The sequence below is a fragment of the Anomaloglossus baeobatrachus genome, chromosome 9 (genome assembly GCF_048569485.1).
Source record: "Anomaloglossus baeobatrachus isolate aAnoBae1 chromosome 9, aAnoBae1.hap1, whole genome shotgun sequence".
NCBI lineage: Eukaryota > Metazoa > Chordata > Amphibia > Anura > Aromobatidae > Anomaloglossus > Anomaloglossus baeobatrachus.
The window spans coordinates 199,044-225,384 of NC_134361.1; the positions used below are offsets into that span (position 1 = coordinate 199,044).

General features: G+C 45.7%; 1 protein-coding gene across 4 annotated transcripts in view; it reads left to right on the forward strand.

Moving 5' to 3' along the window:
* Positions 1-26,341, forward strand: part of SYTL4 (synaptotagmin like 4) — a 285,835-nt gene that overhangs the window by 157,799 nt on the left and 101,695 nt on the right. For 3 of the 4 annotated variants that reach the window (XM_075323037.1, XM_075323038.1, XM_075323039.1), the window contains exons 5-10: positions 1,044-1,155; positions 4,567-4,683; positions 17,484-17,613; positions 18,247-18,337; positions 18,434-18,537; positions 20,814-20,900. In XM_075323037.1, the coding sequence (XP_075179152.1) occupies positions 1,044-1,155; positions 4,567-4,683; positions 17,484-17,613; positions 18,247-18,337; positions 18,434-18,537; positions 20,814-20,900 (641 nt within the window). The remainder of the gene's footprint in view (positions 1-1,043; positions 1,156-4,566; positions 4,684-17,483; positions 17,614-18,246; positions 18,338-18,433; positions 18,538-20,813; positions 20,901-26,341) is intronic. The other variant, XM_075323040.1, reaches the window with a different exon arrangement.

A 26,341-nucleotide genomic window follows, 5' to 3' on the forward strand; every position in this document is an offset into this window, starting at 1 on the left:
TCCAGGACGCCGCTAGCCTCAGTCCATCGCCGGGCCTCTCCCGACCGGGAGACGCCGCTGGGCTCCGTACTCCAGCCCGAGGCCCGCCACCGGCCTGGGCCCCGTGCACCGCCATCGCCGCTCTGATCATCCTGTTCAATTCCTGGAGGTCCGCCATGCTGCTGCTGGTTCCTTGGTCCAGGTCCTGATCCGTCGCCGTCTGGAGTCACAAGGGAGGTAAGACCCCTCCCCAATTGCTTATATACTCCCCCCCCTCCCCTACAGGAACCCTTTTTCCACCAATCCCCTATAGTGTCCCATAATGCACTTATTTTCACTTTATTAACCCCCTCACTCCCTTCCCTCTGGTCATGTCGCCCCTCCCCCGTATGGGGTCCATGGCTTTCTTTCCAGCTGCTGGGAAAAACTTTAGAAACCCCTTTAATAACATTGAGTACATTTACATCAAATGTGAAAACTGTATGTGCTCATCTGAAAATCGTCATTGTGCTGCTGTTCACCTGTTTTGTACAAATCATTTTTTAATGATTCAGGGCAATAATGTAAGGAATTGTTTTTGTGATTGGACTTCAATAAGATGCCCTGTGAGAAAGGAGGGTTCTGCGCTTCTGATGCTCTGTTCTACTAAATTTTTGTATTCATCACAAAATAGAAATTTTTGGGTATGTTTTTCTAAAACTCATTGTTATTCCTCCCGGAAGGGTATGGCTAGGGTGCCAACTACACATCATAATTCCCTAATCTCCAGTGGTGGATTGCACTGTGTAGGCACCTATTGACTAAGCAAATCTTAAAGAAGGTATCTTATACCTATTTTCACATGGCATAGAGGGTATCTAGATGAACTCCTGGGTGGTCTACAAGACTCCACATAATTGTCACCAATTCATGGATCACTCTACTGCTAGGGTGACCTCAATCTGAGACAGAATTGATATGTGGGCTGTTTATGGTAAATCTACAGGTTCTCTATTCCTTCCTAAAACTTGGTGACTGTGGAGGTAAAGAATCACTGATCCTAAAATTTTATTTTTTGTTCATAGTCAACAAGCGGGAGACGACTGCACAGACATTGCTGGAATATTCACAGCAGATAAGTGATCAGAAGGCAAGGAAAGGGCAAAGGAGCCCACAGGAGAAATCAAAGGTTTCTGGGTAAATAGAATGGGGATTTTGTAAAATGGATGAAGACATTGGGGAGTAAACCTGTTACAAAACAGGACAGAATCTTCTAGATCTAGGTTCCAGGGAGTTATACGGTTATCAACTTCATTACTGAAGGCAAACTCTGAGAAACATTCCCTGCACGGATTCATTCCGAGCATCTCCTGACCACGTCTCCTGAGCTTGTGGTGGGAGGGCACAGGACTGTAGGCAAGCGCGAGCCCTGCATGGTCAGTCCGCTGCCCAGCCACCTCCACAGTGCAAAGGGTTAAGTGCGGGGCACATTCTCTCATGTACACTTCAGACACGCAGTCCTAGTTCTTAATAAACAATTCTTTACTTGTAACATTTGATGAACATTGCGGGCACTTTTCTTGAACGTTGCTGCGGCCGCACAATTTTCCATTATTAACACTTTAAGCGCACCCTGCTTCCGGTACTCTCATTCACAGAAATCCTTACGGTCCTTGCAGCACTGTCCCGTCCCACCCACAGGGATTTAGCTTTTAGAAACCATTGCATTTTGGACCCTTTCACTTGGCCCTCAGTTTTTTTTAAATTAGATTGTTTTATTAATTATTAACCAACATGGTTACATAACACAAATAATATAGTCGTTTTCCCCGCAAAAACAATACAGAGAAAAAGGAACGAAAACAATCAGTCACAGAAACAGCACCTAAGTCAGAGGTCTCAAAAACGCGGCCCGCAGGCCGCATGCGGCCCCTGAGGCTGCTTCTTGTGGCCCGCAGAAACCTAGACCCTGTGACAATTGCGGCCCGGCACACACACAGGGCCGCCGCCGTCAGCACTTTCCTTCAGGTGAATAACTTGCGGCACCACGCAGAGCATCATGTCTCTACACAGCTTTACTAATGGCAGCTGCCACCGGCTAATCAGAGGCCAGCAGCTAACGTGGGTGTATTCTGATTGGCCAGCGTGGCTGCCATTAGTAAGGATGTGAGGAGAGCATCAGTGCTGCATATCGCTCCCAAAAAGGAGAGCTCTGATGTCGCGGCACTTTGTACCAGACAGCAATTACAGTCACGGCTATCACGGGGTCTAAGTGCCTGCGTGCTGCAAGGAGGTAAGGAATACACCGAGGGAACAGAGGAAAGGTGAGAAGACTTTTTTTTTTTTGTGAACAACGTCATAACGGGATATTACTACAGGATGGGACATTATTACAAGGGGGCAATATGGGACATTACTTCAAGGGGGCAATATGGGACATTACTTCAAGGGGGCAATATGGGACATTACTACAAGGGAGCAATATGGGATATTACTACAAGGGGACAATATGGGACATTACTACAAGGGGACAATATGGGACATTACTACAAGGGAGCAATATGGGACATTGCTACAAGGGGACAATATGGGACATTACTACAAGGGGACAATATGGGACATTACTACAAGGGGACAATATGGGACATTACTACAAGGGGACAATATGGGCACATTACTACCAGGGATCAATATGGGACATTACTACAAGGGGACAATTTAGGACATTACTACAAGGGGACAATATGGGACATTACTACAAGGGTGCAATATGTGCATATTACAACAAGGGAACGATATGGGACATTACTACAGGGGGTCAATGGGACAATATGGGCACATTACTACAAGGGGGCAATATGGGCACATTATTACCATAGGGGACAATATGGGTACATTACTACCACAAGGGACAATATGGGCACATTATTACCACATAGGAAATATGGGCACATTGCCACAGAGGACAATTGGGCACATTATTACCATGGGCGACAATATGGGCACATTACCACAGGGGACAATATGGGCACATTACTACCACAGGGGACAATATGGGCACATTATTACCACATGGGAAAATATGGGCACATTACCACAGAGGACAATTGGGCACATTATTACCATGGGTGACAATATGAGCACATTCCCTCAGGCGACAATATGGGCACATTACTACAACAGGGGACAATATGGGCACATTATTACCACAGGGGACAATATGGGCACATTATTACCACATGGGAAAATATGGGCACATTACCACAGAGGACAATTGGGCACATTAATACCATGGGCGACAATATGGGCACATTACCACAGGGGACAATATGGGCACATTACTACCACAGGGGACAATATGGGTACACTACTACCACAGGGGACAATATGGGCACACTACTACCACAGGGGACAATATGGCCACACTACTACCACAGGGGACAATATGGACACATTATTACCACAGAGGACAATATGGGCACACTGCTACCACAGGGGACAATATGGCCACACTACTACCACAGGGAACAATATGGACACATTATTATCACAGAGGACAATATGGGCACACTACTACCACAGGGGACAATATGGCCACACTACTACCACAGGGGACAATATGGACACATTATTATCACAGAGGACAATATGGGCACACTACTACCACAGGGGACAATATGGCCACACTACTACCACAGGGGACAATATGGACACATTATTACCACAGAGGGCAATATGGGCACATTATTACCAGGCACCTTATTACCACAGGGGAGGACAATATGGGAACATTATTATCACAGGGGACAATATGGGTACATTATTACCACAGGGGAAAATATGGGTACATTATTACCACAGAGGACAATATGGGCACATTACCACAGGATGGGTACATTACTAAAAGATGAGAACCAGGATGGAAATATTAGTACAAAATATTGTCCAAAATTATTATATGGTGGTAATTGAAAAACAATATTACTTACAAGAAGAGGATAAAATGTAAAAAAAAATTCAAAATAAAGAGTGATTTTATTTTCCCTATTAAAAAATACTTTTTATATATAAACTGAAATAAAAAAAAAAGTGCACATTTGTTATAATAAATGAGCGAAAAATGTTAAAAAAAAATGATCTAAAGGTATATAGAAAAAAGTATGCAATCACTAAAAATGTCGCTGGGTCCAAGCAAATAATGCAGCCCCCCAAATAATATTTTTTTTTTTATGTGCAGCCCTCAGCCGAGTTTGAGACCCCTGACCTAAGTGATACAATAAACCTTGCACCTGCAGTCCATACCCAACAGCAATGTAGGTCCCGGAATAGCTATTCCAATTCAATATAATATGCTACCCCTGACATAAACTTGGCCATCAGTTAATGGGGACTTGCAAGGGAACATCAGGAAGTGGCAGTTGCTAATCCGGGGACGCTCTCCGTAGAGTCCTGACTGTGGCTTGCAGGGTAGGGGCGGCTGTGCCTTCTACCTTCTTACACGCTGACCAAATTAGAATAATGCCCCTGGCATTTGGCGCCTTGTGTCCTGGGACCACCTTCTTGCCATTACTATAACCCTGGTTAAAGGGTGCCCTGATTGTGTTTCAGCAGAGTGACTGGATCTCCAGACCTAAGAGACCAGAGGAGCGACACTGAATCAGCAGAGCAGATCAGCCTTAACAGCTACAAGATGGACTCCAAGAAAAGCACGCCCACCTTATCCAGGTGACTGTATACTATAACAGAGGGGACTGAGTCCAGTACCCTATATGACTGATCTATGTAATATACGTTACCGTGTCCTATGTAACATACAGACTATATGATATGGGTGTCTGTATAATATAATCTAGGTGATTATGTCCTTTATAATATAGATAACTGTATGATATAGGTCTCTAACCTTATCCTAAGATGACATTATCGATTATCCTATATAATATAGATGTCTGTCCTATGTAATAATTGTGACTATATATTTGTGACCATGTCCTATATAATAAGTGCCCATGTCCTTTATCATATAGGTGACCGTATAATATAAGGAACTGCCTATATAATATAGTTGACTGTGTGATATAGGTAAATATGACTCTGAGGTTCGTGACTTTCCTATATAATTTAGATGGCTGTGGATATACAGTGCCTTGCGAAAGTTTTTTCGTCCCCCTTGAACTTTTCAACCTTTTCCCACATTTCAGGCTTCAAACATAAAGATAAAAATGTTAATATTCTGTTGAAGACTTAACAACAAGTGGACACAATTGTGAAGATGAACGAAATTTACTGCTTATTTTAAACTTTAACAAATTACTGAAAAGTGGGGCTTGCAATATTATTTGTCCCCTTTAAAGGGAACCTGTAAGGTCCCATATGCATTGTGAGCTATAAACAGAGTGTTGTGTACCCTAATAACCCCTTCCTACCCATACCTGTGTTGTCATATTGTGTAATATGAAAGTAATAAAAAAAAAAAAGTTTTATTACTTACATATTCCCTATGTAGTGATCAGGGGCTGTCGCCCCATGGGCGTCACATCGCCCTGTGGGCGTTTGCATACTTTTCTTGGTATCACGCCCCTGTGGGCGTGATACCAATGATTCACATGAGCGACGTCCCCCGTCGCGCCTTCAGATGGCGCACGTGCGCACTTACCATCCTGCAGCCTTTTCCGGGTGCCCGGTGTCTGCTTCAGACGCGCTCTGTGCATGCTCAGACTATTCTGATCATTAGCAGAGCGCTCTGATGTAGTTGGTTAACCTACTCGTCGCTGGGGAGTGGGGAGTCGCGAGTCGGGTCAGGCAACGTCACGGCTGGCCTTGCCCGGTTCCGTTGCCCCCATAGGCGTATAGGTAATGGAGGGGATGCGGGGTGTTTTGGGAAAGTTTGTTGTGACTTCATTTGTAGTATGTGGCAAGGGGTAGCCGCCGCTGCAGAGTTCCTTATCGGGGCAGGTGTTATGGCAGTCTGGATGGTGTTGCTCCCCACAGGCGGAGCAGGCCCAGAGTGGATGAAGAGGGCTTTACTGACTGTTCGCGCCTAAGTGCTGGGCGGCGACAACAGTAAGGACGAGCCCACACAGTCTCTGCAGGTTCAGGGTGTAGTTTACTTAGAACTTCAGCTGCCAGCTTGTCATACTGGTCACTGCCGTTATGGGCTCCGGTCAATCCCAAGCAAGAAAGGGTGCACCACGGGTGTTTGAAGAGAGAGAGAATGTCCTTTTTCTAGGATGTCCCCTCAGCAGTTAGGTACCCGGTCTGAGCTCCCGCTCCACGCCCCGGGCCTAGTGAAGTCCAAGAGTTCCAGAGGTGTCTTGTTAGAACTATGGTCCTGAGTGGTCTGCTTTTGATGTGAGTGTGATGTGCCTATTTCTACCCTAAGCCCCCAAGGTGGCTGGCTTCAGTGACCGGGGAAGTCCCATGCATCGTGATGGCCACCCCCCTGCCTACCCTGAGCCATCCGGGCCCGGATGGCATACACCCCAGAGTACTACAGGAACTGAGTTCTGTGATAGACCATTATTTTTAATCTTCTCAGATTCCTTAATAACAGGGTCGGTACCGCAGGACTGGCGCATAGCAAATGTGGTGCCAATATTCAAAAAGGGGACAAAAACTGAGCCGGGAAATTATAGGCCGGTAAGTTTAACCTCTACGGTTGGTAAAATCCTTGAGGGTTTCTTGAGAGATGCTATACTGGAGTATCTCAAGAAAAATAACCTTATGACAGAGTATCAACATGGGTTTATGAGGGATCGATCCTGTCAAACTAATTTGATCAGCTTCTATAAAGAGGTAAGTTCAAGCCTGGACCAGGGAAATGCAGTGGATGTTGTGTATATGGACTTTTCAAAAGCTTTTGATACGGTGCCACACAAAAGGTTGGTACATAAAATGAGAATAATGGGGATAGGGGAAAATATGTGTAACTGGGTTAAAAACTGGCTCAGTGATAGGAAACAAAGGGTGGTTATTAATGGTACGTACTCGGACTGGGTCTCAGTTCATAGTGGGGTACCACAGGGGTCAGTATTGGGCCCGCTTCTTTTCAACATATTTATACATGACCTTGTTGGGGGCATGCGGAGTAGAATTTCAATATTTGCAGATGATACTAAACTCTGCAGGGTAATCAATACAGAGGAGGATAATTTTATATTACAGGAAGATTTATGTAAATTGGAGGATTGGGCTGAGAAGTGGCAATTGAAGTTTAATGTAGATAAATGTAAGGTCATGCACTTGGGTAGAGGAAATAACATTTATGATTATGTACTTAATTGTAGAACACTGGGTAAAACAGGCACAGAAAAAGACTTGGGTGTATGGGTGGATGGTAAACTTCACTTTAGTGGACAGTGTCAGGCAACTGCTGCCAGGGCTAATAAAATAATGGGATGTATTAAAAGAGGTATAAGTGTTCATGAAAAAAATATAGTTCTACCTCTGTACTAGTCACTAGTGCGACCGCACTTAGAATACTGTGTACAATTCTGGTCACCGATATATAAGAAGGACATAGCTGAACTGGAGAGGGTGCAGAGAAGAGCCACCAAGATTATTAGAGGAATGGGTGTACTGCAATACCAAGACAGGTTATTAAACTTGGGGTTATTTAGTTTGGAAAAACGAAGGCTTAGGGGGGATCTAATCACAATGTATAAATATATGAGGGGACAGTACAGAGACCTTTCCAAAGATCTTTTTACACCTAGGCCTGCGACTGGAACACGGGGGCATCCGCTACGTCTTGAGGAAAGAAGGTTTAATCATAATCACAGACGAGGATTCTTTACTGTACGAGCAGTGAGACTATGGAACTCTCTGCCGGATGATGTTGTAATGAGTGATTCACTACTAACATTTAAGCAGAGCCTGGATGCCTTTCTTGAAAAATTTAATATTACCAGTTATGTATATTAGATTTTATGACAGGGTATTGATCCAGGGAACTAGTCTGATTGCCGGATGTGGAGTCAGGAAGGACATTTTTTCCCCATTGGAACTTGTTTGCCACATTGGGGGTTTTTTGCCTTCCTCTGGATCAACATGTTAGGCTAAGGGTTGAACTAGATGGACTTAGATTCTCCCTTCAACCTTAAAAACTATGATACTATGATCCCACTCTGTGTGAAGGCTCCTCAGTTATATGTAACCAGAGATGTAATCTCTTACCTGAGATGGATACCGCACCTTAACTGAGGCGCAGTACCCTGTGGCTGCCAGAGCCTCAGGGGTACCACATTCCCCCACGGCAAATGGCAGCACTCCCGGGCTGCAACAAAACACAGTTAACACCACAAGTTTATATGCATGTAACCGGTTAACAAGAAAACATCCTTCCCTTTATGGGAGGCAGCAATAATTTCAAAACATTTCAAACATTTTTAACAATACTGGTCACAGGTCATCAAAACATTTGTAAGCAGCAATTGTCAGAAAACATTCTGCATATGAAAATCATTAACAATCATTCTTGCTTGGTTGCTGGTGGTTCCTGAGGGCCGGTCCCAACCCCTCTGGCTTGGCACAATCACTGGACATCCTCTGGCATAATGTCCTGACTTGCTACACCAGCGGTAGATGGGCTGTCAGTCAGCATCGTAACGGTCGGTTGCTGGGGGCGGTGGTGGGATCTTCCCGCGTCGCCGTCAGGGGAGATCATCAGCACTGGAAGCCAGTTCAATGGTCACCGGTTGTGGAGTCCCTGTCTTGGTCTGCATTACTTTGATCAGAGAAGTCATGCCCTTTCTCAGTTCCAGGATCTGGAGCTGCAACTCATTGATGGACTCTTTACCCAGGTTTGCTCTTTGGCCTCTGCCACCACCAGGGTTTTTGAAGTACAGCGGTGTTATGAGCCAGTTCACGCAGCACCCGGATGGCCCGATCTTTAAACTCTGCAAAGCTGAGATCTGAGTGTTGCATGGCCAGGATACAGAGCTGGGTCTGATGATTATAAGACAACAGTCCCTCAATAACTGGTCGATTAACAGGCGGTTCTCATCTGCTATCTCTCCCGGTTTCACCTGTTGCACCGCTTTCATTGCTTCTTGAAGGTTGAGAGCATAATCCCGGATACTGTCCTGTACCCTTTGCTTGCATCCATAAAATCGTATTTTAATCTCAGACGCTGTACTAGTGTCAATGGTTTCTTTGAGTTTAGTAAGGATATCTTTCAACACCCTCTTATCGGTCTCCGGCTAGGACTTAACTGCACGCTGAGCCGCCCCGGTTAGTTGGCCAATAAGGATGCTAGTCTTTTGGTCCTCGGTCATTGAATACACCCGAAATAAGCTGTAAAGTCTCTTCTTGAAATTGGTCAGAGTATAGGCCTCCCCCAAATATTGGGGTAGCCAGCCTGCTCCTGGCATGGAAAACTGTATCACCGGAGCCACTACTGGCGCTACAGCCTCAGCAGTGAGAGCAGCTTGATATTCTCCTCCTCAGACATATTTCCAGCAGCGGTACTCTCTCCTTTCGCGCGCTAATCTGGATTCCTCCCACGCTTTCGTGCTCTTTTTACGGGTTACACCCAAGAAGCACGCCCTGTCATATTCCGAGTGAAATTGTTAATAGCGACTGTTCTTTTTACAAATAAGCGGTTCAACACCAAATTAACTGGTTTAACACCGTTCTGTAGGCGCACAGTACCCGGTTAAATGGGCTGTTTGTGACGCCAAAAGTAGCGCCCCACGGTTAACCTACTTGTTGCCGGGCAGTCGCGGGTCGGGTCCAGCGGTCACGGGTGGCCTTGCCCGGTTCCGTTGTCCCGAGGCGTACAGGAAATAGAGGGGATGCGGGGTGTTTGAGGAATGTTTGTCGTGACGCCACCTGTGGTATGCAGCCAGGGGTAGCCGCTGCTGCAGAGTTCCTTGCTAGGGCAGGTGTTATGGCAGCCGGGATGGTGTCGCTCCCCACAGGCGGAGTGGGCCCCGGGTAGATGAATAGGGTTTTAGTGGCCGTTCGCGCCTAAGCGCTGGGTGTTGTGAATACGTTTTCCAGTTTGGGGCTCTCTTGTGGTCAGTGCTGGCGGTGCAATTGAGGTGTTGAGTGAAAGCCCCACACCTGTGGAGGACTGGCAATCAGGGTCAGATTGGGCTATTTAACTGAGTAGTCTTCTCTTGCTACTTGCTGGTGGTCAATGTCTCCTGTGTTTTAAGGACATTCTGTAACCAGCTCTGCTCACTACAAGAACTCCTCTCAGATAAGTGGTCATTGTACCTCTGCTGTTTGTTTTCCACTTTTTTGTTTTTTTTCTCCTTTGATACTAATGCTTGATTCCTATTTTGTCTTTGTGGAGTTCCTGGTGCAATGGGATCATTCATTCCCTCCTGGGAGTGTCTGTATACCTAGCTCCATGACTCTGCAATGGATTATGTTTTGTTATGATTGGTATTAATTCAGTCCCTCATCTGTATTAGTGTTTTTGGATACCAGTAACATCAGAGTGCTGATACAGTGGAGGAGAGGTTGTGTGACCTCAGGGTTTTTCCATATCAGACGTGCTGGTATTTATTAGGGTTTTTACAGCTGCAGACAGTTGCTCTTTCCTATCCTTTCCTATAAAGATAGTTTGGGCCTCACCTTTGCTGAAATCTGTATTTTCTGGCTTTGTATTGTGTTTTTCTATATCACCATAGCCTTTACATGTGGGGGGCTATCTATCTATCTTTGGGGACTGCTCCGAGGCAGATTAGCTTTCTTATATCTCTCTGTGAGATTATTTAGTTCACCAGCTTTGTCGAGGCGTCCAGGTCATCATAGGCACGCCCCACGGCTACTTCTAGTTGTGTGTCAGGATTAGGTCTGCAGTCCGTTAAGGTTCCAGCCACTCTGTTACTTTTTGGGGTTCCGCATTTTTTGGTCCTCCTCGGTCCCTGAATCATAACAGCTGGGAGGCGACACTGGTAAGCACGAGCCAACAAAATCTGTCTTCACTGTGGAAGATGTTATACAAGTATTTATTATAGAACAATTTCTTTCCAAGTGTCCCTGAGAAATACAGGAATGGGTCAGAGAGCGCACACCGTGCACCTTGGATAGAGCTGCAACCCTGGCTGATGAGGCACTTACTATTCGACCGCAATGGAGGAGACTTCTAGACAATAAGCCACAGTCTGCTCCTGTGCCCCAGCCCTCTCCAGTTATATCTGCCCCTCCAACCAGCTGCAGACCGATGACAACCACTCTTTACAATCCTGGACTCCAACAGTTCTGACTGCGCCCTGTGGGAATCACACAGAAGGAGATGTTATGGGTGCGGACAACCTGGGCACCTGCAATCATGTTCTCCCGCAAGGACTCGGATGGACCCCCACTCGCCTCCATCTCGTCCGGTGCATTTTGTGCATTACATCCCACCCAAGGAAGAGGTATAACCACTTCCACTGGAATTTACCGCTGACCCCTGCACCATAGATGCCCCTGTTGGAGTGTATGTACTCCAGCCTTTGTCACTAAGTTCTCCTAATGCCTTCTCCAGGATGCACATTGGAAGGAGTACGACGGAGAGGAGATGTTATAGATGTGGGCAGCCTGGGCATTTGCAAGACACTTGACCTGCTGGTCGACTGAGGAATGACCTGGCACCAAATCGACTTGTTCATTCTTTACAGCCAAATACAATGGGGGAAGAGTTCTCACCCCTTCAAGTTGACTTGCCTAATAACTCAGACACTCATGATCTGCCTCTAGGGGTTTATGGGGTGCAAGCCACAGCCCTGAGTTCCTCTTACCATCAAAGTAAACACAGGAGGTTGTGCTGCATGGACAGAGTTATTGGATTTTGTGCATTTCTCACAATAGTTGATCCCCAGGTGGTTCAGCCAGAGGTGATACATCATGGACCAGGGATTGTTATTGAATTAGCTGGAGGACATTTGGAGGAATATTCCAATGGTGACTGTAGATCTGGGGTCAAGCAATGCGTGGTTGGGGTGATGAGCGGCCTGCCTGCAGATATTCTCCTATGAAATCATGTGAGAGATCTAAAATGCTGAATGTGGGTGCAGGAAACACAGTTTGAATGAAGGAGGACACAAAGGGAAGCTTGTCCTTACAACCTTCCTGCTGTACGGGGGACTATTGATAGCTGAGCAGCATGGACTTAAGTGAGGTGGCCAGAGGTCTGTCTAAACATCATGGCGCACTCTCTTATTAAGAAGGAGGGAGAGGTTGTGATGGAGTGATATTGTGGCTTGTGTATCATTTTCTGTAGGTTCATATTTTAGGAGACTTGCGCCATTCATTCTGTGTACTCCTTGTCTTGTCTGCAGGTTTATTAGCTCAATTCAGTTACTATTTGCTTGCCTTGTGTGTACATTGTCCTGTTTGCAGGTTAATTACTCCCTGCTGGGCATTTGTCCCTAAGTTTGAGGGAGGGGGACCTGGAATCCACCCAACCTCTGTTTGCCTGGGGAATTATTCGGTCTGGAAAAGTACATTACAAGACAAGCAGGAGGATTCATCCTCTGAGGGGGATGCTGCGGCTACAGGCAGCACCCCAGAGAGCCGTTTAGAAACCATGATTTAATTACTGGACTACTTTACCCTCTGTGTGGTGGATTGTTTTATGGACCTTCTGACTTGCTTAGAATAATTTGTTCTTTGGATTGTTCAATCATCTCTCTCTGTTGATTGTGTCATATCGGAAAAGGACCGTGACAGCTCGGATACCCCCACATCTTTCCATCATTTCTTAGCACCCCAGTTAAGGGAAACCCGGGCCATAGGGAAGGAGTGGCGAACACCCCCGACACCAGTATCAGTTTTCCTAGGATAAAATTTTCAGGGGGAACCAGTTTAGGGTGGATCAGGGTTCGTTTGACTCCAGTGTCGTTGAGCCCCACGGTGATAGTGTCGCCCACAGTGATGGAGTGTAAGTTTTCACAGGTCGTTTCACTATCCTCCTGCACAAAACAAACAGCTGCACTAGGCCCTTAGGCCTTGCATGTGGGGCTCCTCTTCTGCCTCTCTGGTCAAGTAGAGCTAGAGGTGTCCAGGCTGGTTGCAGGAAAAACACCTGCGAGTGTCAGGGTTGGGCCAGGCACTGGCGGATGGGACAGAGCCTTCGGGAGGTTTGCTGGCAGGGATGGTAGTTGTCATCTTACCCCCTTTTCAGCTGGTGGCAAATGCACGGTTGGCCACATAAGTGTCGGCAATCTGTGCTGCTTTCATCACGTCCTTTGGCTCCCGGTCCATAATGAACTGTCGAACCTCCACAGGACAAAGAGGTAGGAGTTGGTCATTCACCATCAGGTTTTTTAACTCCTCTGAGTTAAGGGGCATTGCAAACCTGGAGAGGAGTTTAGAGCTCACTGAGCTTTCTCTGGCTGGGGCCAGTGATATGGAGGAGGGTGGAAGTGGGGAAGATCAGGACCCAGAGGTAGGTAGCTGGGTAACAATTAGAAGAAGAGGTAGGGGGAAAAGTGTCAGGGAGCCTAGTCCTGACCTGGCACAACCTAGTAAATATGCCTGTTTGGCTGATATTAGGAATGAAGGGCCTGGACTAGGGTCACTACAGCAGGATGTTGCTCCTAGCAACCAGGAAAACAACTGCTGTAGGAAGGAGGGAAATAGGAGTGCAGCAAAGCCCAGACAGATGTTGGTGGTAGGGGACTCTATAATTAGGCGGACAGACAGGGTCATCTGTCGCCGAGACCGTGAATGCCGAACAGTGTGTTGTCTGCCGGGTGCTCGGGTTCGGCATATTGTGGATCGGATAGACAGATTGCTGGGTGGGGCTGGGGAAAACCCAGCGGTCATGGTGCACATTGGTACTAATGACAAAGTTAGAGGCAGGTGGAAGGTCCTTAAAAATGATTACAGGGAACTAGGAGAGAAGCTGAAGTCCAGGACCTCCAAGGTGGTGTTTTCAGAAATACTACCGGTGCCACGAGCGTCACTAGAAAGACAGCGGGAGCTTAGGGAGATAAATATGTGGCTTAGAAATTGGTGCAGGAAGGAAGGGTTCGGGTTCATGGAGAACTGGGCCGACTTCTCAGTCGGCTACAGGCTCTACGGTAGGGACGGGCTGCACCTCAATGGGGAAGGTGCAGCTGTGCTGGGGGAGAAAATGGTCAGACGGATGGAGGAGCTTTTAAACTAGGATCGGGGGGGAGGGAGGGTAGTGGAGCAAATAAGGGGATAGATAGAGCAGATAGAGACAGGGAGACGGTAGGGGTCAATGAAGGATTAGGGGGGGATGGGACATACAAGGAACGTAGGGAGGCTAGGAGTAATAAAGGTGTTAATAGGATTAAATGTCTACTGGCAAATGCAAGAAGTCTTGCAAACAAAATGAATGAATTGGAGACTCTTATGTCAACCATGGATTATGATGTGGTGGGCATTACGGAAACCTGGCTGGATGAAAGCCATGACTGGGTGACAAACATACAGGGTTATAGTACATTTAGGAAGGACAGGAAAGGCCAAAAGGTGGTGGGGTGTGTATATTTATCAAATCTAACCTAAAACCTGTGTTGTATGATGACATTGAGGGGAACAGCAACAATGTAGAGTCAGTATGGGTAAATGTACATGGGGAGGGGAATAATGGAAAAATGCTAATTGGAGTTTGCTATAAGCCTCCTAACATACCTGAACAAATAGAGGGTGAAATGCTGGAACAAATTGAAAAGGCAGCTAATAATAATAATCGGGTTCTTATTATGGGGGATTTCAACTATCCAGACATACAGTGGGACATAGAATCTTCTGGTTCTGCTAAAAGCTGTAAGTTCTTATCTACCATTCAGGACCATTTCCTCTCTCAGATGGTAGATGAACCGACCAGGGGAGATAATTTGCTAGATCTGGTCCTGTCAAATAGACCGGATACAATTTCAAATCTACAGGTCCGGGAGCACTTGGGCACCAGCGATCATAATATGGTAAGCTTCGACATAATATTCAATAGAACATTTCAAAGGGGGAATGCTAAAACCTGGAATTTTAGGAAAGCTGATTTCAACAAATTAAGGGAAGAGCTTAAATGTGTAGATTGGGACAGAGTCATGGTAACTGGGGATACCGAACATAAATGGGGTAAGTTTAAGGATATACTGCTAGAGTCCTGTAAAAAACTTATACCCTCTGGTAATAAAATGTCCAGGAATAAAAAGAAACCACTATGGATAAATAAGACTGTACAAAGTATAATAAAACAAAAACAAAGGGCGTTTAACATCTTAAAGGCTGAGAATACAGAAATAGCATTGCAGGAGTATAAAGATATCAATAGGCAATGCAAAAAAGAAATCAAACAAGCAAAACTAGCTACTGAAACAAAAATCGCCAATGACATTAAAATAAATCCCAAAATCTTTTATAAATACATTAATGCCAAAAGGAAAACAAAGGATAGTATCGGACCCTTAAAATATAATAACAAGTTAGTTATAGAGGACAAACAAAAAACTGAGATATTAAATAGGCATTTCTCATCTGTATTCACCAAGGAACTGACTGTACCAGGGATCATTCAACAAGTGAAAAATCAAAGTCCACCACCTGATATAATTAATTTAACACAAGATGAAGTACGCCTACGTCTGAGTAAATTAAACATTGACAAATCCCCAGGGCCAGATGGCATTCATCCACGAATATTGAGGGAATTGAGCTCCGTAATCGACAGACCGCTGTATCTCATCTTTTTAGACTCACTTGTAACAGGGTTGGTGCCTCAGGATTGGAGGATTGCTGATGTGGTACCGATATTTAAGAAAGGTAAGAGGGTAGATCCAGGCAACTACCGTCCAGTAAGCCTGACATCAGTAGTATGCAAAGTTTTTGAGGGCATTTTAAGTGATGACATGCAAAAATATATTGCAGAAAATAATATGATAACTGACAAACAGCATGGATTCATGAAAGATAAGTCGTGTCTAACCAACCTGTTGGGGTTCTATGAGGGGGTAAGTGCAAACCTGGATATTGGTAATGCAGCTGATGTGATTTATTTGGACTTTGCAAAGGCATTTGATACTGTACCACATAATAGCCTTATACTAAAGCTCCAGAAGCAAGGACTAGGGGACACAATATGCAACTGGGTAAGGAATTGGCTAAAAGATAGGAAACAAAGAGTAGTCATAAATGCTACATTCTCTAAATGGGCTATAGTCAGCAGTGGGGTGCCGCAGGGATCTGTGCTAGGACCAATTCTTTTTACTCTCTATATTAATGACCTTGTGGATGGGATTGATAGTACAGTGTCAGTCTTTGCCGATGACACCAAACTATGTAGGATATTAAAAACCGACCTGGATAGTACAATATTACAAAAAGATCTGGATAAGATGTCAGAATGGGCAGATACTTGGCAAATGAGATTTAATGTTGATAAATGTAAAGTAATGCACCTAGGACGGAGTAATCCTATAGCTGCGTATACATTAAATGGAAGTAAACTCGGGACTACAGAACAGGAGAAGGACTTGGGTATTCTCATTACAAATAAGCTGAGCAGCAGCACTCAATGTCAGGCAGCAGCTGCTAAAGCAAACAAGATTCTAGGGTGTATAAAAAGAGAGATTAGATCCCGTGATCCCAACGTATTGTTACCCATCTATAAATCACTTGTAAGGCCACATCTGGAATACGGGATCCAGTTTTGGGCTCCACATTTTAAAAAGGACATTCAGAAGTTAGAGTCAGTTCAAAGGCGGGCAACTAGACTATTACAAGGAATGGAAGGCCTCCCATATGATGGCAGATTGAAAAAGTTAGATATGTTTAGCTTAGAAAAAAGACGTCTCAGAGGAGATCTCATTTATATGTATAAATACATGTGTGGTCAATATAAAGGACTGGCACATAACTTATTTCTTCCGAAAACAATACTAAGGACCAGGGGGCACTCACTGCGAGTGGAAGAAAAGCGATTCCGACACCTAAATAGGAAAGGGTTCTTTACAGTTAGAGCGGTCAGACTGTGGAATGCCCTACCACAAGAGGTAGTAATGGCAGATACTATAACAGCTTTTAAAAAAGGGCTGGATGATTTCCTCAGTACACAAAACATTGTTGGTTATAAATGACTTAGTGACTAAATGTAGAACTGGTGGAGGAAGGTTGAACTAGATGGACCTAGGTCTTTTTTCAACCTAAGTAACTATGTAACTATGTAACTATGAGGTTGTATCAGACAGTCCTTGGATCCACTGCTCAAAGTTGGTCCATCCACAACGTCGCTGTAGCTGTCGAGGTCCACGCTGGAGGGTCCATAACTTTTTGCGGTACACCTCTTTAGTCAGCTGATACTTCCGTACTAGGTCCTGCTTTATGGCTTCATAGTCTCCACTTTGCCCTTGAGGGAGACTGGCAAACATGTCCAGAGCCTTACCTCCTAGCCCTGGGGTTAAGTATCATGCCCACTGGTTCTCAGGCAACTGATACTGCAAGCAAGTCTTTCAAACCCCCTTGTTTCTGTAGGGATTTGTGAACACGAGGAGTGACAGTTGTCACAGGAGGAAAATAGAGAATTAAAGATTTTTATGGACATCTTGTTTGTATTCAAGGAGGAATTCTATTGAGAAGATAAATGTTGCCTCCGATGTTAAGAAAAACTATGGACCCAGTGGAGCTAAGGTGGACACGCTGACTGTTCCTGTCCGCTCGAGGGATCATCACCACTCCGATTCAGAAGGGGTAATGTTATCGATGCGGGGAATTATAGATTTTCATCTATACACATGTGTAAATCCAGCTTCGCTTACAACGTTATTACAGATAAGCAGATTGTTTGAAATTCAAAGTCACAAACTTTGCAGAATTTTCCCCAAAATTTAATTTGCAACAAATAAATTAGTAGAGAATAACAATATTAAAGAGCATCTTATTGCCTGGAAAAAAAAACTATTATACTCTGAGGTCTCCTAAATTAACACTGAGGGGTTTAATACTGATTCCCCCCCCCCCTTGCTTGGTTTGAGAAATGTGATGAATAACAAAAATGCTGCTGTTGAGATGCTGTTACTGCAGTATATCTCCGATCAATCGGCAGTCGTAGTGACTGTACAGCGACATCATTTCCCTTTGATTAGTACTTACAGACTGACTCTGGCACTGGCACTTATATTTTCAATCTGCTTCAGTATTGCAGTATGCCACATTCACATAAGACCCTTTGACTATTCCTACACAGTGTGAATGAGCCCTTAGGCTCCCTAATTGTAAATGCTTCAGCTGTACCAGAGTATCAATTTTCTCCTATGTTTGGGGCTTCCTGACTGTTCTCGATGTCTTACAAAGCTCTACACATTACATTCTCTCTTACTTCAGGAACCACGTTTTGGTAACCGTAGTGCGGGTTCTGCAGACGAGAGTGATGACATTTTTAAGAAGAATCCTCGAAGACTCTTAAAGCCATCAGGTACAACTATATAAGCAATGGCCTCTTGTACTTACTTTATTCTGTCCCCACAAATAGTGCTGAAAAACCTCACATTGTCTACTTGTGTTCATTCAGACTACAGTAAATCTGTGATAGACTTACGGCCAGAAGAAAAGACTGAAGAAGGAAACACAATGGGTGATCGGAGCAAGTCTGTTCCTGGTCTGAATGCTGATGCGGTGCGGATTACCCTGAGAAGTTGTCTTGTTCATACCACCTAATTAACAGGCCATTGTTATATTGTACCATAATTTAGCAGCCACTGAAATGCAGAAACCAACATTGTGATCACTTACAGTATGTCTCAAGTGTCTTCCAAGTGTAAATGGAAGTTTTCCATTTTCACAGATTTCAAGAAATATGGTCCATTTATATATTTGGAGAATGATCGTTCACAGGAACACTAAAGGCCGCTTTACACGCAACGACGTATCTAACGATATGTCGTCGGGGTCACTGAATTTGTGACGCACATCCGGCATTGTTAGCGACGCCATTGCGTGACACCTACGAGCGACCGCTAACTATCAGAAATACTCACCAAATCGTCGATCGTTGTCACGTCGTTCATTTTCCAAATGTCGTTGTTCGTGCTGGACGCAGGTTGTTCGTCGTTCCTGAGGCAGCACACATCGCTACGTGTGACACCTCGGGAACGACGAACACCGTACCTGCGTCCTCCGGCAACAAGGTGCGCATGTTGGTAATGCGGCTGCTCTCCGCCCCTCCGCTTCTATTGGTGGGCCGCTGTGTGACGTCACAGTGACGCCGCATGAACCGCCCCCTTAAAAAAAGAGGATGTTTGCCGGCCACAGCGACGTCGTTCGGAAGATAAATCCAAGATTTGCCCGTGACGCACAAACGACGGGGGCGGGTGCGTTCGCAAGCGACATCGCTAGCGATGTCGCTGCATGTAAAGCTCAAAAGGATAAGGCACTTCTACCGAATTTCTAGTTACCAGGGTGCTCAGGTAGGTTTCCTGACCATATACAGTAGTAATATATACAAGGCACTCCTGAATTCAGTAAAATATGATGATTTTTTATTATTTCATACTCAGTTTAGTCAAGTCAGACGTTGTGGCCCAAACATGGCCTTTATCAGTAACTAGCACCCGAGATGAATAGAGATAATTATAGTTTCACTCTTTTCATTGGCAGTATTTGGAATGCTAGCAGATATGTGACTGGGATCTGCAGCCTGTTATTTCTGCCATGGGCAGTTGTAGTAATGCTATTAAGAGAATTTCTGTGGTTTGCAGCCTGTCATTAGCAGTATCCACTGCTGTGTGGGTCACCCTAACCCTAACCCTAACCCACACAGCAGTGGATACTGCTAATGACAGGCTGCAAACCACAGAAATTCTCTTAATAGCATTACTACAACTGCCCATGGCAGAAATAACAGGCTGCAGATCCCAGTCACATATCTGCTAGCATTCCAAATACTGCCGATGAAAAGATTGAAACTATAATCTATCTCTATTCATCTCGGGTGCTAGTTACTAATGAAGGCCATGTTTGGGCCGCAACGTCTGACTTGACTAAACTGAGTATGAAATAATAAGAAATCATCATTTTACTGAATTCAGGAGTGCCTTGTATATATTACTGCTGCGTGTGAAGCAGCCTTTATTACCAACTATTGGCCATTCTAAATGAGCGGGAAATGCCAACAAATTATTCATATGATCATTCATCAAATGCAATAACATTTAATGCCGGGTTTACATGGCACGATCATGAATGTTAAACAGTCACTAATTGACTACATGCAAGCTAGTACGCGGTCGTTTACTGGCCTGTTTACCAGGCCAACCATAATTGCACATAGAATGATCATTAATAAAAATAATATTTATTAATACATTAAAAGCACCAGGTTATCGGCAGCGTGTGTCCTTGGTACCCCAGGCGATATGATTTTAAGGCCGGACTGTTTAGACTGCCCAATTATTGTTCCTACAAAGGCTCATTGATTGGCTCATCTGAATGATCCATAATCTGGTATGTGCAGCTCATTTCCCCATGTAAACAGAACATGCCGATAGCGTTCTACTTTGTGCACAGATCAGTCCAGATAACGGTCATTCCATGCCCTTAGAAGTGTGGTTGACAATCAAAAAGAGCCAAGTAAATGGTTGCAAATCAGTATGCATGTGGCCAATTGGGGGATGTTTAACAGTTACAAAGTGCCATGTAAACCTAGCATTATGGAGGTATCTGAAGCCATACTACCGTGTTGAGGGGCACCTTAAGACCATTATATAAACTTTGTTTTATTTTCAGACTTTCTGTAACTGTGTGCGCTGTCCACACGGCTGTCTGGACATTAAGCCCAGTTTTCAGGTGGAATCTGGGTTAACTTTGTTCTTGGATTGCTCTGATCATTGTTAAATTGTTAGTTTTGCTATGAGTATCATTATTTACCAGATTATCCAACACTTTACATGTAGGAAGAGGATGATGAAGATATTGATAACCTGGTGGAGATTCATCGTTTGACCACAGCTAGAAGCAGCCTGCGCAGTGGAACTTCCACGGTAAACTTTCTACTTGTAGGGGTTAGCATAAAGTCTAGATCACCAAATGGAGCAACATTACCGGATTTAGTCTATCTTCATTTATCATGCAGGCAAATTATCCATTATGTTGCCATTAACCTCCAATCTTCATTCAATATGAAGACTGCAGCGACACAACCCAGTAAACCTTGCCATAGTCCCATGAAATGAAACACATACACGTAACGAAAAACTCTTTTAATGGATGGAGGTTGGTCACAGCCATTTGTAAACATGAAAACTTTATAAAAAAAAAAAAGGCACAACAGCAAAATGCAATCACTTGCTCAGCATATCAAAACCGCACTCCCGGGGAATTAATCCTGCTTCAGCAGGGGTCATTAATCAGGCATTGACCGCATCTGTGGCTTAACAAATAACACATCAGTAAAATTAGTAAAGCAAGGAGGATGAAACAGGGAAGGACGGAGGGAGAGCTGCCTCCAGGTCCTTCATGCAGGGTTAGGGGGGACGAGAGAGCTGCCTCCAGGCCCTGCGTGCAGGGTTAGGAGGGGGGGAGAGCTGCCTCCAGGTCCTTCATGCAGGGTTAGGAGGGCAGGATAGCTGCCCTCAGGCCCTGCGTGCAGGGTTAGGAGGGCGGGAGAGCTTCCTCCAGGCCCTGCGTGCAATGTTAGGAGGGCGAGAGAGCTGCCTCCAGGCCCTGCGTGCAGGGTTAGGAGGGCAGAAGAGCTGTCTCCAGGTCCTGCATGCAGGGTTAGGAGGGCAGGAGAGCTGTCTCTAGGTCCTGCATGCAGGGTTAGGAGGGTGGGAGAGCTGCCTCCATGCCCTGCATGCAGGGTTAGGAGGGCGGGAGAGCTGTGTCCGAGTAACGATCATCCAGATATGTGACCCTGGTTGCTGCATTAAGGATGGACTGTAGAGGAGAAAGTCTAGTTTGGCGGAGGCCAATTAATAGAGAATTACAGTAGTAAAGGCGGGAGTGAATCAGTGCCATAGTCAGGGTTTTTGTAGTTTTCATCGTGAGACAGGGGCGGATTCTAGCGATGTTCTTGAGGTGCAAGTGACAAGAGCGGGCCAAGAGATTGTATATTGGAGGTGAAAGAAAGATCAGTGTCAAGTATAACACCTAGACAGTGAGACTACGGCCTAGGAGTTATCGTGGTGCGACACACAGAGGAAGATGTCAAGTTTAGGAAGATTAGAAGATGGAGGGAGTAGAAGTAGTTCAGTTTTGGAAATGTTACGTTTCAGATAGAGAGCAGACATGATGTTGCTAACTGAAGTCATGCAATCACTTGTGTTCTGTAGTACAGCGGGGGTGAGCTGTATAGTGTGTCATCAGCATAAAGATGGTACTGAAAGCCAAATCTGCTGATGGTCTGTGCAATTGAGACAGTGTAGAGGGAGAAAAGAGGGCCATGGACTGAACCTTGAGGGACCCCAACAGTGAGAGGAAGAGGAGAAGATGTGGAGCCAGCAAATTATGTGCTGAATGAACGGCCAGAAAGATAGGAAGAGAACCAGGAACGAACAGTGTCCTTAGGCTGGTTGAATGGAGCATTGAGAGAAGGAGATGGTGGTCGACCGTATCAATGGCTGCAAAGAGGTCAAGAAGAATAAGCAGAGAGTATTCACCATTACGTTTTGCTGTCGAAAGGTCATTGGTCACTTTGATGAGGACAGGTTTTGTCAAGTGTAGGGGGCGGAAGCCAGATTGTAAAGGATCTAGAGGGGAGTGAGCGGAAAGGTAGCAGGTGAGGCGGGAATAGACCAGGTGCTCCAAGAGTTAGGAGATGAAGGGGAGATTGGAGACTAGTTTGTAGTTGCTTGTTTAGGTTGGGTCAAGAGAAGGTGTTTTAATAATTGAATAATTATAGTGTTTGACGTCAGAGGGAAAGATACCAGAAAAGAGAGATTGTAGATTATAGTTAGGTGAGTAGTGACGACCAGAGAGACTGGAGTAGGTGTGAGGGAAAGAGGTCAGATGTGCAAAAGGTAGCATGAAAAGGAGAGTAGCCTGCAGACTTCTTTTTCTGTGACTGGGTCAAATGTCAAGACTGAGCCTGACTGGATATGGGAATCGATGATTGGAATCGTGATGCTTGGTTGCCGAGAGCTGATCTCACGGCGAATGTTTTCTATTTTCTCTGTGGCCAGGTCATCAGCATGAAGGTCTTTGATAGGGGTCTGTGATAGGGGTCTGTACTTTGGGACTGAGGAGAGAGTGAAAGGTGTCAGAGCATTTTTTTTTTATTCTTAGAGAGTGAGTAGATTTGGGTGGTGAAGTAGGTCTGTTTGGCACAGTGAAGGGCAGAGTGATAGCTTCTTAACATGAATTTGTAGTGGATGAAGTTTTCTGGTGTGCGGGTTTTCCTCCAGAGGCCTTTGGCACTCCTAGAAAATAGCTGGAGAAAATAGTTTGGGATGTTGTAAGGATAGTCCTGGGAGTGGACCCACTGGACCATGCACCGGACTCCCCTGCCATGGCACCTCGAGCTAACCCCTATACAGGGACTGTCAGGTGTAACCGCAGAGGGCCTAGATGCACGGAAGCCGGGATCAGCAAGAGTCACTGGATGCAGGATCCTATCTGGACCAGGTACAGGTTAACAGGATCAGGCAGAAGTCCAGAACTGAGAAAGGTGCAGGTCACAGGGATCAGGTTGAGGTCCAGAGGTGGACGCTGGTGCAGCTTGACGGGATCAGGTGGAAGTCCAGAACCGGAGACTGGTGCAGGTTACTGGGATAAGGCTGGAGTGTGAGCTCAGAACGCTACTCAGGATCTGCAAACAGAGACTGTTACATCAAGCACAGGGATAGAGGGACCTGAACAACTAGTACAAGAGACAAGCTACAGGGACACATTGAACAAGCACTGGCCATTGGGAAGTAGTAAGTCTTAAATACCCAAGGTTACTAATTAGTGATATTCCGGACAGCTGACCCTTTACGTCAAGGAGAGTACATGCGCGCGCCCCCTAGTGTGCATGTGTGAGGGCCGCAACCCAGAAGTCAGAGCTTAGACCACAGGAGGAGAGGCAGGACGCTGGGTCGCAGGTGGCTGCAGGGAGTGAACGGCGAGGGGCTGGGACCGACGGGAGAAAAAATATGGACGGGGTAGCAGGAGAGCGGGCTCGGCGGGGAGCGGGGACCCCAGGGGTTGGAGCGACGGGTGGTGAGCGGCACGGTCGGACCGCGAGCGTGACAGATGTGAGGCAGGGTTGATTTACTCTGGAGGTTCTGACGGTGAAGGGTGCTACTTAATCTAAGGTACTTCTGAGTGTGTCATTGTAGTGGATAACAGTCATATCAGGACAGGAAAATAAGGACATAGGGGACAGTAATGTGTAGAGAGTCTGTAAGTGTATGAGGGTCAATGGCCCATAGATTTCTGAACGTGTGATAGGTGGGAGCGTGCTAGGGTGTGCAATTTTGACCATGAAGGAGAGGATGTTGTGGTCAGAGAGGGGAAGAGGTGAGGTATCAAAGTGTGAGATTGAGCAGTGGCAGACTGAGACACCGTCTTCATGTGTCTGAGAGGATGAGAGCTGTGAGAGGCCAAGGGAGGTGGTTAAAGATAGAAGCTGGGAGGAAGATGGGGATCTGTGGCTGTTTATGGGGATATTGAAGTCTCCCAGGGTAAGGGTTGGTAATTCTAAGGATATTAAATGCGGCAGCCAGGCTGAAAAGTGGTCAAGAAACTGGGTGGATGAGCCTGGGGGACAGTATATGACCGTTACTCTAAGGGAGAGGGGATGGAAGAGCGTGATGGTGTAGACATCAAAACAAAGGAATGAGAGTGATGGAGCTGGGGGGATGACCTGGAAGCTGCATTGTGGGGACAGGAGTAAGCCGACTCTACCACCATGTCTGTTCTCAGGTCTCAGTAATGGATAAAGTGCAAGCCACCATGAGAAATGGCAGAAGGGGAAGCAGTGTCCGAATCCTGAATCCAAGTCTCAGTGAGGGCCATCAGATTAAGGGCTCATTCACATGACTGTTCAGTTTGTCCTGGTCAGTTCCTGTGTCTTTTCAGACCCACGGACAGGACAATCTTTTCAATGTCTTTTGTGTAGGATCGGATGGTACACGGAAACACTTGTGTGCATCCGATCCTACAAAAAAAAACACATCGGATGCCATATGTCCGTTCCGTTATTATGGAACATGTCCTATTCTGTTCCGTGATAATGGACCATGACTCAATACAAGTCAATGGGCGCGCAAAATCCCCAGAAGCCGCATGGAAGCACTTCTGTGTGACCTCCGTCGGGTGCCCGTGCAGTCTGTGTCCCGCTCCCCCGCCAGCCCCGCAGCTGCTCACACTGCAGTGTGTCAGCATATGCCCACACTGCTGTTATGATCCGGAACCATGGAAGACCACCACAAATCATTGGCAACTAATTTGGCCGCCATCCCCTTACTAACCATCACAACTAGAAGTAGCCGAGGGGTGAACTAACATCCTGTGCACCGCGAACCCAGCCGGAGAACTAACAATCCTAAAGGTAGGAAAGATGAATAACTCTCTGCCTCAGAAAATAGACAAGAATAGCAAGCCCCCCACATTCAAAGGCTGCGGTGATATAGGAAAAACACAATACACAGGTAGATGACAGGATTAGCAAAAGGTGAGGCCCCCGCTGACTAAAATAGGAAAGGACAGGAAAGGGACTGATGGTGGCCAGAGAGAAACCCTGCAAAATACCAACTTCCTGATAGTACAAAAAGGCCCTCAGATCGCACGATCTGACCTCCGTCCTATACCAGGTGCCCTTGTCATACCAATGAACAGAAAACAAGAATCATAACAGTCAACAAGCCACAAACACATGGACCCAAAAGAGCTATACTCCACACAGAACTGCAGGGAGTTCCTCAACAATCCACTGAGGGGGAAAATCCCTGGAAGGAAATAAACTGAAACCAACCACAACAAATGACAAACCCAGATAAGCAAAAGAACCAGACAATAAATAAAGAGCAAGCACTTATCTGGAGTAGATGTGGTGTAAAGCAGGATTAAGCAGGCTGGAGATACAAAGAACTGACATCCGGCAACAGCCTGCAATCAGACCAGGACTTAAATAAGCAGAGAGTTAGCAAAGGAAACACCCACTGCACAACACACCTGGTCCAAGTCCAAACCATTCCTGGCCACCAGAGGGAGCCTCCCAGCAGCCAAAACATAACTAACATTCACAACACACTGCAGTGTGTCAGCATATGCCCGCACTGCAATGTGTCAGCATATGCCCGCACTGCAATGTGTCAGCATATGCCCGCACTGCAATGTGTCAGCATATGCCCGCACTGCAATGTGTCAGCAAAGCGAGCAGCCGTGGGGATGAGCGTGGCCGTCAGGAGGTTAGTAAAGTTCATTAACTGCGGTGATGAACTCATGATGTTGGCGCTCGTCACGTACAGCCACGTTCTCACATCACCTCTCACGGGCGGCC